At 45.8% G+C, this 15,512-nt stretch overlaps 1 protein-coding gene across 1 annotated transcript in view; it reads left to right on the forward strand.

Moving 5' to 3' along the window:
• Nucleotides 1–15,512, forward strand: part of ctr9 (CTR9 component of Paf1/RNA polymerase II complex) — a 61,286-nt gene continuing 45,774 nt past the window's right edge. Inside the window, exons 1-7 of the mRNA XM_078549345.1 lie at nt 1–103; nt 3,879–3,977; nt 5,442–5,681; nt 7,082–7,199; nt 8,584–8,673; nt 12,824–12,972; nt 14,476–14,583. Coding sequence (XP_078405471.1) covers nt 56–103; nt 3,879–3,977; nt 5,442–5,681; nt 7,082–7,199; nt 8,584–8,673; nt 12,824–12,972; nt 14,476–14,583 — 852 coding nt within the window. The 5' untranslated portion in view covers nt 1–55. The remainder of the gene's footprint in view (nt 104–3,878; nt 3,978–5,441; nt 5,682–7,081; nt 7,200–8,583; nt 8,674–12,823; nt 12,973–14,475; nt 14,584–15,512) is intronic.

Consider the following 15,512-nt stretch of genomic DNA (forward strand, 5'->3'; position numbering starts at 1 on the left):
GCCTCGTGCCCCGGAAGTGGACTCCGGGCCTGGCTCCGGGGTCAGTCAGGCCGCGATGTTGTCGCGCGGATCCATCGAGATCCCGCTCCGGGACACGGATGAGGTGAGGCCCGGGGAGGGGAGGGAGGTCGGGTGGGTGGGTAGGGGGCGGCGGGTAGCTGAGGGAGACAGCAGCCCGGAGCCGGGGCGGGCAGCCAGGCCCCCCGCCCCCCCCCGGGAGCCGGGGAAATAGCCGCGGCCTCCGGCTCAAATCAACAGCGGGCACCGGGAGCGGGACGAATCAGGCGGGGGTGTTTTCCCTGTCTGTCGGCTGAGACTTTATCCCGAACTCCAACTATCCTGGGGCGGTGGGAGGGGAACGTGAAAGGTCCCCGGTTTCCTGGGGCTACTTAATGTTATCCTGTGGCTACTGGTTTACATCAGTAAAAATAAGATTGTATAGTAGTTATCATGTTGTTTGTGGGATCTTGCTCTGTTCTGATTGGCTGCGGGGTGGTGCTCTGTGCCGATTCTCTAAGGGGTCCTGTGGTGTGCCAGTTGGCATTGGGGTCTTGCTGTGTGCTGATTGGGAAGGGGATCTTGCGTTGCGCCGTTGAGGGCGCAGGACCTTGCGGTGTGCACGTTGAGGGCGCGGGGCCCTGCGTTGCGCTGTTGGGGGCGCGGGGCCCTGCGGTGTGCACATTGAGGACGCAGGACCTTGCGGTGTGCACGTTGAGGACGCAGGACCTTGCGGTGTGCACGTTGAGGACGTGGGGCTTTGCGGTGTGCACGTTGAGGGCGCGGGGCCCTGCGGTGTGCACGTTGAGAGCGCAGGACCTTGCGGTGTGCACGTTGAGGACGTGGGGCTTTGCGGTGTGCACGTTGAGGGCGCGGGGCCCTGCGGTGTGCACGTTGAGAGCGCAGGACCTTGCGGTGTGCACGTTGAGGACGTGGGGCTTTGCGGTGTGCACGTTGAGGGCGCGGGGCCCTGCGTTGTGCTGTTGAGGGCGCGGGGCCCTGCGTTGTGCTGTTGAGGGCGCGGGGCCCTGCGTTGTGCTGTTGAGGGCGCGGGGCCCTGCGTTGTGCTGTTGAGGGCGCGGGGCCCTGCGTTGCGCTGTTGAGGGCGCGGGGCCCTGCGTTGCGCTGTTGAGGGCGCGGGGCCCTGCGTTGCGCTGTTGAGGGCGCGGGGCCCTGCGTTGCGCTGTTGAGGGCGCGGGGCCCTGCGTTGCGCTGTTGAGGGCGCGGGGCCCTGCGTTGCGCTGTTGAGGGCGCGGGGCCCTGCGTTGCGCTGTTGAGGGCGCGGGGCCCTGCGTTGCGCTGTTGAGGGCGCGGGGCCCTGCGTTGCGCTGTTGAGGGCGCGGGGCCCTGCGTTGCGCTGTTGAGGGCGCGGGGCCCTGCGTTGCGCTGTTGAGGGCGCGGGGCCCTGCGTTGCGCTGTTGAGGGCGCGGGGCCCTGCGTTGCGCTGTTGAGGGCGCGGGGCCCTGCGTTGCGCTGTTGAGGGCGCGGGGCCCTGCGTTGCGCTGTTGAGGGCGCGGGGCCCTGCGTTGCGCTGTTGAGGGCGCGGGGCCCTGCGTTGCGCTGTTGAGGGCGCGGGGCCCTGCGTTGCGCTGTTGAGGGCGCGGGGCCCTGCGTTGCGCTGTTGAGGGCGCGGGGCCCTGCGTTGCGCTGTTGAGGGCGCGGGGCCCTGCGTTGCGCTGTTGAGGGCGCGGGGCCCTGCGTTGCGCTGTTGAGGGCGCGGGGCCCTGCGTTGCGCTGTTGAGGGCGCGGGGCCCTGCGTTGCGCTGTTGAGGGCGCGGGGCCCTGCGTTGCGCTGTTGAGGGCGCGGGGCCCTGCGTTGCGCTGTTGAGGGCGCGGGGCCCTGCGTTGCGCTGTTGAGGGCGCGGGGCCCTGCGTTGCGCTGTTGAGGGCGCGGGGCCCTGCGTTGCGCTGTTGAGGGCGCGGGGCCCTGCGTTGCGCTGTTGAGGGCGCGGGGCCCTGCGTTGTGCACGTTGAGGGCGCGGGGCCCTGCGTTGTGCACGTTGAGGGAACGGGGCTTTGCGGTGTGCACGTTGAGGGCATGGGGCCCTGCGTTGCGTTGTTGAGGGCGCGGGGCCCTGCGTTGCGTTGTTGAGGGCGCGGGGACCTGTGTTGTGCCGTTGAGGGCGCGGGGCCCCGAGTTGCATTGATGAGGGTGCAGGGCTTTGCAGTGCACCGGTTGGTTGCTACATTTTGGAGATTATGGTGAATACACTTCAAAAGTTGTTCATGGGCTGTAAAGTGCTTTCAAATGTCCTCAGGTTGTATTAGGTGCTAGATAAAGCATTTTTCTCTTATTTTTGTTACCTCCATGCTTAACCATTCCATCAGGCTCCTAATCATAAACCTGAGGCCATCCAAAACTGCTGCCTATGTCCGAACACTCTTGCAGTAATGTCAACTCCACCATCTCATAAAGCAAGAGAAAAACTTTTAAAAGGAACAGGTTCTTTTGGAAAGCTGGAGTCAGCCATTTAACCCTTCGAGCTTGTTCTTTGCTCAGCAGTCTGCTGTTCCTAGACTTAGTTTTATTTATTTGCTTTAATCGCTTGGTGGGAGGCGTAGTGAGGAAAGAGGCTCCTATTTTTTGATAGTGGGAGAGAGAAAGAGGTGAGGTGGGCTTGAACACTGGACCGAATGCTTCATGTGAAAAAATACCCTGAGATTTGAGTGTTCTATTTTGAGTTTATGATTGAGGCTTAATTTTACTTTAAAAATTGCATCTTTTGCGATAGATTTGAAAGGGTTGGTATGTCGTGTTGACCCATCACCCCTCTGCTCCCCGACCCACATTGACTCACTGTCTGGCAACATATCGATTTTTAAAATTCTCATCCTTGTTTTGAAATCCTTCCATGGCCTCACCCCACTCCACTATTGATGGTCATGCCTTCAGCTACCTGGTCCCAAGCTCTGGAATTCCTTGGTTAGACTTTTGTGGCTCTCTTCTTTTTAATGCACTCCCGTCCTCTTTGGCCATTCTTTTGGTCACCTGTCCCAGTAGCTTTTTGTGGCTCGATGTCAAATTTTGTTTCATAGTCGCTCCTATGAAGTGCCTTGGTAAGTTTTACTATGTTATAAATACAAGTTATTGTTTGTTCACACTAAGCTGTTGCCTACCTTCTAATCTTTGAATTGTCAGTTTTCTGCTTTGGGATGTTTCTCTTCAACAAAGGTGCTCTATAAATGCAAATGGTTGTGAAGAAAAGTACCCACCTGAAGCTTTATGCTTACAAATAACAGCACTGTAAAACTCCATCAGTTTCTGTACTTATTTCAGATTTTCTCCCTTTTTCTTCTATTAATTAAATCGAGGAGAACACTCTTCTTTCTGAAAATCTAGAAATGCAAAGGTTGGCCAACCATTTTATTTGAGCAATATCTTTGTTGGCAGAGTGAACTGGTGCTGAGGCAGTTTTAAAAAAAATTCCATTCATGAGATTTGGCTGATGTTGGTAAGGTGGACATTTATTGCCCACCCCCACTTGCCCTTAAGGTGGTGGTGAACTGTCTTGAACACCAATTGAGTCACTTGCTGGACCATTTTAATGGACACTTAAGAGTCGACCACCTTGCTGTTGGTCTGAGTCACATATAGGCCAGAGCAGGTAAGGACGACGTATTTCCTTCACATCATGAATCAGATGGGTTTTTACAACAATCAGTAGTTTCATGGTCACCATTACTGATTGTAGCTTTTTCTCCCAGATTTTATTTAATTGAATTTAAATTTTTGACCTGTCATAGTGGGATTTAAACTCATGTCTCCAGATCGTTAGCCCAGATCCCTGAATTACTGGTCCAGTAACATTACCCAAATTGGTGGCTTGCAAAGGAATGGTGGATAATCACAGCTAATCTACATTTCGCTGTTCTTTGTTTAGGTCATTGAACTTGACTTCGATCAGCTACCAGAGGGAGATGAAGTCATCAGTATCCTCAAACAAGAACACACCCAGCTTCACATATGGATGGCCTTGGCGGTTTGTATTTCACTATTTCTTACAGAGCTGTAAAGCAGGATGATTATAAATACACAGCAACAATTTGAACATCAGTTGGATAGGAGAAAATTAGGTAAAGGGGAGGTACCTGAAAGGTTGGAAGTGCTCAGAGCAGAAAAGTCACCTGGTCCAGATGGGATGCCTCCAAGGTGACAGCGAATTAAGAGTGGAAATTGCGGAAGCTCTGACCGCCAGCTTCCTATCTGCCTTGGATATGGAGATGGTGCCAGAGGACTGGAGGATTACAAATGTCTGTCTTCTGTTTAATAAAAAGAGAGATAAACCTTTTAACTATAGGCCAGTCAGCCTCAGTTGGTGGGGGGGAAACATCTGTCTATAATCCAGGACAAATTAATTATCACTTGGAATAATATTTGTTAATAAATGACAGCCAACATAGATTTGTTAGAGGCAAATCGTATCTGATTAACTTGATTGAATTCTATGATGAAGTAATGGAGAGGGTGTGTGGTTGATGTTGCGGGGTCTTTCAAAAGGCATTTAATAAAGTGCCACATAATAGACTTAGCCAATTTAAACCCCATGTGTTCAAAGAGGCAGTGGCAGCATGGTTACAAAATTGGCTAAGACAAAAATCAGAATAATGGTGAATGGTTGTTTTTCAGACTGGAGGGAAGTATACATGGGAAAAGTGTGGTATAGGTACATCCACAGTACTGTTAGGGTGACAATTCCAGGATTCTAACCCAGCGACAGTGAAGGAATGATGATATATATCTTTGTCAGGATGGTGTCTTTGTAGCTGGTGGTGGTGCTCCCATGTGTCTGCTGCCCTTATCCTTTTGGGTGGTAGATTTGTCAAAGGAGCCTTGGCATATTGCTGCAGTGCATCTCACTGCTGCAATTGTGCAGCGGTGTTGGATTGAATGTTTAAAGTGGTGGATGGGGTGCCGATCAAGCAGACTGCTTTATCTTGGATGGTGTCGAGCCTCTTGAGTGTTGTTGGAGCTGCACTGGGCCAAGGAAGTGGAAGGTACCTGCCCATTTAAAGTCATTCATGGGGACATTAATGGAGTCTGTCAATAGGGACAGTATGATGAAGTGGACAAGTACCTGATAGAGTGTTGGCATGGATTTATGATGGGTAGATCATGTCTGAATAAATTGTTTGAAGAGATCACTTTTTTGCTAGCCAAGGATATTAAGACTTAGGAAGCCACAGCAGGTGGATGGAGTGAGGACACAGATAAGCCATGATGTCATTGAATGACTGAGGCTCGAGGAGCTGAATGGCTTCCTCCTGTTCCTGCGTTAGACAGGGAAATATCTATGGATTTCATTATTATGGACTCCCAGAAGGCTAGAGATTATTGTTTTTAAAAAATAAAAGCAGATTGAATTATAGGTAATCTTATAACCTAATCTTGGGATGCTTAGAATTTATTTTTATTCTCGCAAATTAAAAACTTTTGTATCTTAAAGCTCGAATACTTCAAGCAAGGAAAGACAGAAGATTTCGTGAAGCTGCTGGAAGCCGCTCGTATCGATGGAAACCTGGATTACCGAGATCATGAGAAAGACCAGATGACCTGTCTGGACACTCTTGCCGCTTACTATGTGCAACAGGCTCGGAAAGAAAAGAACAAAGATGCGAAGAAAGAGCTTATCACGCAGGCCACCTTGCTCTACACCATGGCCGACAAAATCATTATGTACGACCAGGTAAGGTTACAACAGATATGAGATGAGTGATGCTATGGGAAATGAAGTATGCAGTGAAGTGCAGTATGGTGAGTATGGCAAGGTACAGTGTGATATGGTGCAGTATGGTAAGGTGCAATACCGTGAGGTACAATATGGCAAAGTATATTGTCCAATACCCCGTGATCTCTCTCTGAATATGCTCCCATTCCTTGCCATTTCCCCATTTAGCCCATCATCTGTGTTGGCTCCCTAAGCCTAAAGGCTAAAAAGGCTTTAAAATTTCCAGTTGTCAACCTCTACCCTGTATGTGACACACTGCCCATATAAACACTTTCTACTTCCCTTCGATCTCTTGATACCAACAGTACCAGTTTATTTGAAACAGTTAAATGTTAGTGTTTAAAAATACACTGATTGGTAAATCTAGACCATGGTCTTAGCATTGTGATACCAATCAATTCAACAGTCTTTGTGATACCTAGCCAACCAAAGCCTTCTGGTTATAAAATAGCTGAATCTGTTCCAGTCTCAACAAGTGTTTCACCTCTTGGATCAAGCAGTAGAATCCACAGTTTTCTTCCTCACCTGGTGCAGTTTTACAAAAATCGATCTGGACAAAACTGAACCTCCTTGGAACATTGGAATTACTTGATAAAAAGGAACAAGGGCCATCTAGTTCACCTTCTACCATCCTGGTCCAATGATATTGGAGTTGTTGACCAATCGCAGGGATCAACCTCTTATCAGTGCGTCTACAACAGACCCAGACATGAGGTGAGGAAACCCCCAGTGGTGGAGAGCTTTGGAAACCATAGGTACAAAGCCACCAGTTCCTCCCAAGCATGTTATACTCACCACACGTCATGTCTCTAATTACTCAATAGATAGGGTCCCAAAATATTACTTTCTGAAGTCTCACCAATTTGCATTTGAATGAACCAACGCTAACTGCTTCTCCTCATGGAGTAAGATCGACAAATATTTGCCCTACTTATTCTAAATGTTCAGTCCTAAATCCTCATTTGAGTAGTCTTTAAAATTATGAAGAGGTTCAATAGAGATGTTTCCACTTGTGGGAGAAACTAAAACCAGGGGCCATCAATATAAGATCATCACTAATAAATACAACATGAAATTCAGGAGAAATGTCGTTAACCAGAGAGTAGTGAGAATTTTGAACTTGCTACAACAATAAGTTGTAAAAGTGAATAGCAAAGATAAATGTAAGGGGAAGCTAAATAAATATGTGAGGAAGAAAGGAATAGAAGGTTGCACCGATGAGATGAAGTGAAGCATGAACATTGGCATGGACATGTTGGGCAGAATAACCTGTTTCTGTGCTGTAAATTCAATGTAATTAATTTATTTTCTGCTTGAAAGGTATTTTTCCTGATCTTGTTCTCACTACTTGTTTTTAGAACCACTTGCTGGGAAGAGCCTGCTTCTGTCTGCTGGAGGGGGATAAAATGGACCAAGCTGAGGCACAGTTCAACTTTGTGCTGAATCAGTCACCGAATAACATCCCTGCACTGCTGGGTAAAATCTCTCTTAAAGTGAGGTTTACAATGGGATCCTGGTTCTGGCTGAGAGAAGAGGCAGGTGCTTCTCCCTCCAGAACAAAAAATAAAATCGGTTATGAGCAATTAGATCAAGGGGAATGTCCAAGCTCTTTGGGAGTCGCATAAGTGCATACTATTGAGCCTTGAGAGGCCACATGTAAGACTTAAATCCCATGATCTCACTAGTTTGCAGTTGGCTGTAGCTGTGAAGAAAATAATTTGCATTGATATGCCGTTTATTGCATCCTCTGGACTTCCTAAAAGTGCTTCAGAACCAATTAAGTACTTTTGACGTGATTACTGTTGTAATGTAGGAACTGCAGCAACCAATTTGATCACAGTAAGCTCCTAAAAACAACAGTAAGATAAACGTCCAGATAATCTGTTTTAGGTGTTAGTTGAGAGATAGATACTGGCCAGGACACCAGGCAGAACGCCCCTGCTCCTCTTCAAGTAGTATTGTTGAGATTTTACACTCACCTTGTTACAGTTAAATATGATTAATATCTTAGTATGCAGGTGGTGAGCATTAACTGGGGATTCACTTGTGTTCCTGTTATGAACTCCTTCATTATCAACATTTTCGAGCGCATCGCCTCGGAGGCCTTGCACCTCATTCACTACAACAAGTGGCACACTATCTCGGCCAGGGAGATCCAGAGCGCTGTCCGCTTCGTGCTGCCGGGGAATTGGCCAAACACGCTGTCTCCGAAGGCACGAAAGTGGTCACCAAATACACTAACTCCGCTTAGGTCGATCATTCTAAAGATTAGGAATAGGAACTGATTGAAACTATGATTGTTTGTAATGTGGATCTCTAAAAATAAATGCTTATAAAAGTGTGTAAAGATTGATACAGTTTTATCCTTCATCACCTAGCTTTCTGGGGTATAACACATCTGAGAGGACAGATAGGCTCTCAGTTCAACACTTAACCCAAAAGACAACACCACTGACAGTGCAGTGCTTCCTCAGTGCTGTGCTGCGAGTGTGGGCTTTGATTATGTGCTCAAACCTCTGGAGTCAGGGTCAAATCCACAACCTTCTGACTCAGATGAGAATGCTACCAACAGAGGCATGGCTGTTGGCACTAAGAGATCTTGCAGTTCTGGTTTAGGATTTATCTGATTCAGGATTTTTTTCGCCAATGTGCCAATAGTGTCAAGAGTTTCCTTTCTTAAATCTCCACCTCACAAAACTCAAATAGAGCAAATTAATAAATATAGGACTGAGTTGGTGGATCTTGACTGGCTGGATTGCTGGGCCTCAAGTGACTCATGCTGCAGTTTGAACACCCTTTAAGTTGAATAATCGAGTTAACATGCTGACTTGTTGAGTGTCTCTTTATTTTCCCTCCACAGGCAAAGCTTGTATCTCTTTTAACAAGAAAGATTACAGAGGTGCTTTGGCCTATTATAAGAAGGCCCTTAGGACCAATCCTGGATGCCCAGGTGAGGAGTGGCTCCATGCACCCAGCCCTAGGCTCATTGAGAATTCATATAAATTTGATTAACAACAGCGTAACCTCCAACTGACTTCTCCTAAATGTGCCAGTGAATTTGTCTTTAATGATTATTGTGCGACGGTTTAGACTGTGATGCAATATACAGGTTTGTTTGAAACATGAATTGCTGTGCAAATAGACTATAAGATCAAGACTCAGTTGGCTTGAAACCACCTTGCACCATTACTAGAGTCACACCTGTCCCTGTTGACCTCTCCTGGCTGCCCATTCCTTAGTGCATCAACTTCAAAACCCTCATTTACAAACCCACACCTGTAGACAGGTACAGTGTGGCAGTGGTTATGGTATTGGACTAAATCCATGAACATAAGTGCGAGTCCCACTATGGCAGTTTGTGAATTTGTATTCCGTTCAAATAATCTCAAAATTAAAAAACTAGAGTCCATATAAGTGACTATGAAGCTGTCAGATTGTCACAAAACCCCAGCTGGTTTACCCTTGTCCTTAAGAAAGGAAACCTGTCCTTCCCCAGTCAGAGCCCATGTGTCATTTCAGGCTGATGTGTGACTCCAGTCCTACACCAACATGGTTGACTCTTAATTGCCCTTCAAAACAGCCTGACAAGTCACTCAGTTGTATCAAATTGCTGCCAGTCATTGAGGAAGGCCAACCACCACCTTTTTTAGGATAAGTAGGAATGGGTAATAAATGGCCAGCCTTGCAATGGTGTTCATATCCTGAGAGTTAATTTTTAAAAATTGCCTGCTTAGTGCTCCTTCTGCAGCCTCCTTGTGTCCCTGCTGGTTCTGATCCACTGTTTCTACCCCCCACACTGACCCATCTCCGGCACAACCTTCTACCAACTTGGCCTGCAATCTGGAACTCCCTAGCCCTTTCCTCCCTCTCTCGTCCCTTCCAGAAGCACAGTGAAACTTCCCTCTTCACCATGCCTCCCCTCCTCCAGTCCAATCACCAGCTGTGAAATTGTCTGATGATTTCAACTAGAAATTTTCAGGTGTCCCAAAAGCTGTACATCTCTTGATGATGGAGCTTTCTAGATTAATGTGCAGGAGTCACATTGTCATTAAAAATAATTACAACTTCCTTTAGTAAAACAACAACTTATATTTATATAGCACCTTTAATGCATTGAAATGTCTCAAGGCACTTCATAGGAACATTATAAAACAAAAAGGTATGACACCGAGATAACAGGTCATTTGACCAAAAGCTTGATCAAAAAGGTAGGTTTTAAGAAGTGTCTTAAAGGAGGAAAGCGAGGGAGAGAGATGTGGTTGCTGGGGGGGGATTGCAGAACTTGGCGCTTAGGCAACTGAAGACATGGCCACCAATGGTGTAGCATTTATAGTTGGGAATGCACAGGAGGCTAGAATTAGAGAAGCAAAGATATCTTTGGGGGGGGTTGGGTTGTGTTGTGGGGCTGGAGGAGTTTACAGAGGTAGTAGGGAGGGGGGCCATGCAGGGGTTTGAAAACAAGGATGAGAATTTAAAAATCAAGACGTTGCTTGACTGGGAGCCAATGTAGGTCAGCAAGCACAGAGGTGATAGGAGAATGGCACTTGTTGTGAGTTAAGACACAAGATTTTTGGTTAACCTTAAGTTTACAGAGGGTAAAATGTGGGAGACTAACCAGAAGTGCGATGGAATAGTCAAACCAAGAGATAATGGGAGGATAGCTGAGGGTTTTAGCAGCAGATCAGCTGAGACGGACAATGTTAAATGATGTTCCAGATGTGGAAATAGATGATCTTGGAGATGGCACAGATATTTGGTCAGAAGCTCATCTCGGGATCAAGTTTGACTCCAAGGTTGCAAACAAATTGGCTTAACCTGAGACTGTTGCGGGGTGAGGGATGGAATGGGTAGTTAGGGAATAGAGTTTGGAATGGGAACCAAAAACAATAGCTTCAGTCTTCCCAATATTTATTTGGAGGAATTTCTGTTCATCCAGTACTGGGTGTTGGATAAGTAGTCTGATAATTTAGCAACAGTGGAGGATTGAGAGCGCTGGTGGTGAGCTAGAGTTGGGTGTCATCAGCGTGCATGTGGCCAAGGATAGATCTTTGGGAGACAGCAGGTAATAGTGTGGGAGCAGGAAGAGAAGCTGTTACAAGTGATTCTCTGGCTACAATTAGATAGATTAAAAATGACAATTTAAATAACAATATTTTTAAAATATTTCCCATTAAATTTGGTTTGACCACACCCAAAGAGCTGCATTCAGTTCTGGGCACCAAACCGCAGGAAACATATATTGGCCTGGAGGGGTTGCAGTGCATATTGGGTTTTAAAGAGTTAAATTATAAGGATAGGTTGTAGAGACAGGACTTGTATTCTCTTGAATGTCAACAATTAAGGATGAATCTGATTGGCACAAAAGCAAAAAAACTGATGGAAATTGGAATTAAAAGCAGAAAATACTAGAAATACTCGACAAGCGAGGCAGCCTCTGTGTAGAGAGAGACTGTTCACATTTCATGTCAATGATCTTTCGTCAGAACTGGGAAAAGTTAGAGATTTAACAGTATTTATGCAAGTACAGAGTTGGGGGAGAAAATAAAGGACAAAAGGGAAGGTCTGCTGGGGGTGATTAAATGACAAAAGAGATTATGGTGCTAGACAATTAAAGAAACTAAAAATTGGTCTTTAAGAGCTGTAAATGGCAACACTAGAATCATTATCAGCACCTGCTGAAAAAAAATTGGATCTAAAATCGTTGAACTTATTGTTGAGGGCAAAAGTTGTAAAGTGCCTTATTGAAAGATGAGGTACGGGTCCGTGATCTAATTGAATTGATGGATGAGGCTCGAGCATCTGAATGGCCTTCTCCAGTTCCTGTTGTCCAGTTAGGAGGGATGGCAAGTGACCCTCTTGAGGCTTCTGAGCATTCTCTTGAGGTGTCCACTTGGACCTGAGGAATAGTGGATGTGTGTAACTCTTCTCCTAATGCTTTATCCCTCAGTCTGAAGCAGTATTCACTCTTCCTCTCCTTCACCCTGCTCTGCACCATCTTTGCTAACTGAGCTAAGATCAGAAAACTGTATGCTAATGCCCTAGCTATAGCAACTTTCTGCTTTTGCCTCTCCTTTCCTGGGCTGCATTTTTACAAGGAGTTGCAAGCTCCCTACCTCATTATGTTCTTAGTACATGCGCCTAGGCAGAGAGTGAACTAACCCAGAGGGATAATCACAAACCTATCACTTTCTCTACCAACACTTTTTTAAAAATTCATTCTAGGGATGTGGTCGTGGCTGGCAGGCCAACATTCACACCCATCCCGAGTTGTCCCTTGGGAAAAGTGGTGGTGGGCCTTCCTCTTGAACCACTGCGGTCCGTGTGGTGAAGGTGCTCCTATGCTTTGTTAGGATGGAAGTTTTAGGATTTTGACCCAGTGATAATGAAGAAACCGAGATATATTTCCCAGACACAGTGGTATATGACTTGGAGGTGGTGGTGTTCACATACACCTGCTGCTCTTATCCTTCTAAAATGGTGGAAGTTTTTGGTTTGGAAGGTGCTGCTGAGGAAGCCTTTACAAGAAGCTCCAGTATTTTCCTGTAGATGCTGCCCTGGTGGTGAAGGGCGTGAATGTGTAAGCTGCAAATACATGCTTGCAGCAGAGGCAGCTGGTTTGTTACCAGAAGTGGGAATGCAAGCTGCTTACTGCTTGCCTGAATTACGTGAATTGTCAATAAACACATTGAATCACAGAATTTTAGCGCACAGAAGGAGACCATTTGGTCTATCATGCCTGTGCCAGGCCTCTGAAACAGCTCTTCCCTCTCTACCTCTCACCAGATCCTTCTAAAATTTTGTTCTTCAGCTGTTCATCCCCTTTTTTCCACCATTGTTCATTCTTTCCACTGCTCCCACCATTGTTTCCATATCAAAACAACTCTGTATTGTTGTAAAAGAAAACACCTCTTTTGTTCTTCTTGTGATGATCTTAAATTTATTAGCTCTAGTTACCAGTTGTCAGACCCTTGGAAATGTATTTTTTTTCCAATTTGCCCTGTCAAAATCCTTCAAACCCACCACTTCCTACTCGAGAAACCAAGCAAACGTTTGATGCATTAACTTTATCGGATTATGACTCTTGTTCCTTGTCTCCACAGCTGAGGTACGACTGGGAATGGGCCATTGCTTTGTGAAACTGAGTAAGCTGGAGAAAGCGCGGCTTGCGTTTGGAAGGGCTCTGGATCTCAACCCTAAATGTGTTGGGGCGTTGGTGGGGCTGGCTGTCCTGGAACTGAACAACAAAGAAGTGAGTTGCCTGCCTGGGATTGTAATCTGCTCTGGAGTCAGAGCAGGGCTGACATAGAACAGATTCAGCAGACCTCTCATCAAACACGGTTATTTTTGTCACTGAATTTAAAATGGGCGTGTGAAGAACTTGCATTTATACAGTGCCTTTGACATAGTAAAACTTCTCAAGGGAATCGTTATTGGACAAATCTGGAGGGCCTACAAGGTACAATTTAATGTGTTTCTACTGGCAACATAATGCAATGGAGCAGTGATGTTCAAAGCTTTCTGTGAGGGGGATCCCAGCAAAAGAACTGACACTCTCATGAGAAACCCCAGTCCTAACTTCAGAGAGAGTTCCAGATTCTTGAAGACAAACAATTATTTTTTCTTCGTAGATTCATACAGCACAGCCATTTGGTCCAGCGTACCTTTGAAAGAGCAATCCAATTACTCCAAATATTCTTGCTCTTTCCCCATAGCCCTGCATTTTTTTCCTTTTTAAGCATTTATCCAGTGCTCATTTGAAAGTAACTTAATCTGCTTCAAGGAGTGCATTGCAGATCATAACAGCTCACTGCATAAAAGAATTTCTCCTGCTTTTCTCTCTGTTTCTTATGCCAATTACCTTTAGCTATGATTCAGTGAGTAATGCTGTTGTCAGAAAGCTCTAGGTTCAAGTCCCATACCAGAGATTTAAGCACTTTATCTAGGCTGACAATCCAAGTTCCGTATTGTGAGATGCTGCACTGTTCAGTGGCTTCAGTTGAAAAGTTAAATTTAGGCCCTGGCGTGGACATAAAAGCTTCCTTAAAACTAGTCGAAGAAGAGAAGAGGAGTTCTCCTGTGTCCTGGCTGGACCAATATTTATCTATCCACCAACGTTGCTAAAGCAGACTATATGGTCATTGTCTCATTGCTGTTTGTGGGATTTTGCTGTACATAATTTGACTGCTGCATTTCCTACATTGCAACAGTGACCATACTTCAGAAGCATTTCAAAGTCTGTGAAGTACTTTGGGACATCCTGAGGTTGTGAAAGGCGCTGTATAAATGCAGTTTTTTTTCCCTTTTTCACCTTAAATCTGTGTCCACGGGTTACCAACCCACCTACCAGTAAAAACAGTTTCCCCTTATTTACTGTATCAAAATCCTTTATAATTTTGTTTATGGGATAAATTAATGATAAACTGAGTGTTCAAGAGACACTAGAGAATGGATTGAGAGGGATGATGTTTAAACGGGCGGGCGGTTAGTTGGTTCTACAGCAAAGGGGGGGACAGGTTTGGGGTCATGGCCTCTTCCTGTTCTTGGGAAATTTCATATTCTCTTGTGTCCGTCAATTGAATTTGCAGGATACCTCTAAAGCATGGCGTTCTGTTGGTGGAAATGAGAGACAGCTAAAAGCAGTCATAGTGAATCTTGATTTGTGCCAGTGATGTGGCACACTAACTGCATTTGCGATCATTATGTATTGAATGTTGAATAAACTGAGCTCACAAATCCTTTATTGTTTCCCAAGGCTGATTCGATCAAAAATGGCGTGCAACTACTCTCAAGAGCTTACACGATCGATCCCAGCAACCCTATGGTGTTAAATCACCTAGCCAATCACTTCTTCTTCAAAAAGGTACAAATGCATACTGTGGATATAGTGGGGTGGTGGTAATGTTAACGGATTACTAAATTAAGGGCCTGGACCTTTGAATGTGATTTCAAATCCCACCACGGCAGTTTCTGAAAATTTGAATTCAGCAAAGTTGACAATTAAGTTGGTGGATTGTTGTAAAACCCAACTGGTTCAATCTTGGTCCTTTACGGAAGGAAATCTACTGCCCTTATCTGGTCTGGGCCTATATTTCTTTCTTGATGGATTTTTGTTTTGAGCTATCTCAGTTTGTTGTGTCTTGTGCCTTGATGTTGTATCTTTTGTGGAGCGGCACAAAGAGTTTAGAGAAGTCTTAAGAATGAGAGAGAGCTAAAACGTTTATGCTACAGGATATTTTTGAGGAACAGTTTAAAAGAAATTGACAGTATGCCTACAGTTTTCCAGGGATAACAGTTTTGACTTATCTTGTAAATTAGATGGATCAATAGATATGTTTGTCTCAAAGTCACATAGTTGTATTCCATGGAGCCTCCGGTGCTACGTTGATGCTTAAATCCATGTCTCAAAGTCACATAGTTGTATTCCATGGAGCCTCCGGTGCTACGTTGATGCTTAAATCCACATTCCTGCTAATTTACAGATGTCTCAAGTTGCTGGTACTAACAGACCTTGGTGTTTTGACTGAGGGTCAAAATCCTGGAACTCCCTAACAGCGCTGTGGGTGTACCAGTACCACATGGACTGCAGCGGTTCAAGAGGCAGCTCACCACCACGTTCTCAAAAGTAACAAGGGATGGGCAATAAATGCTGGCCCAGCCAGCGAAGCCCAGATCCCGTGAATGAATAGAAAAAAAACTGCCCTTTCTAAACCTCCAGGTCCCTTCTGAAATCCAAACCAGGAAGTGTAAAGAAATAAAGATCAGTGTCTTTATTAGTCTTGTGTAAATGGC

This window comes from Cetorhinus maximus, chromosome 9 (assembly GCF_964194155.1).
Source record: "Cetorhinus maximus chromosome 9, sCetMax3.hap1.1, whole genome shotgun sequence".
Classification (NCBI taxonomy): Eukaryota; Metazoa; Chordata; class Chondrichthyes; order Lamniformes; family Cetorhinidae; genus Cetorhinus; species Cetorhinus maximus.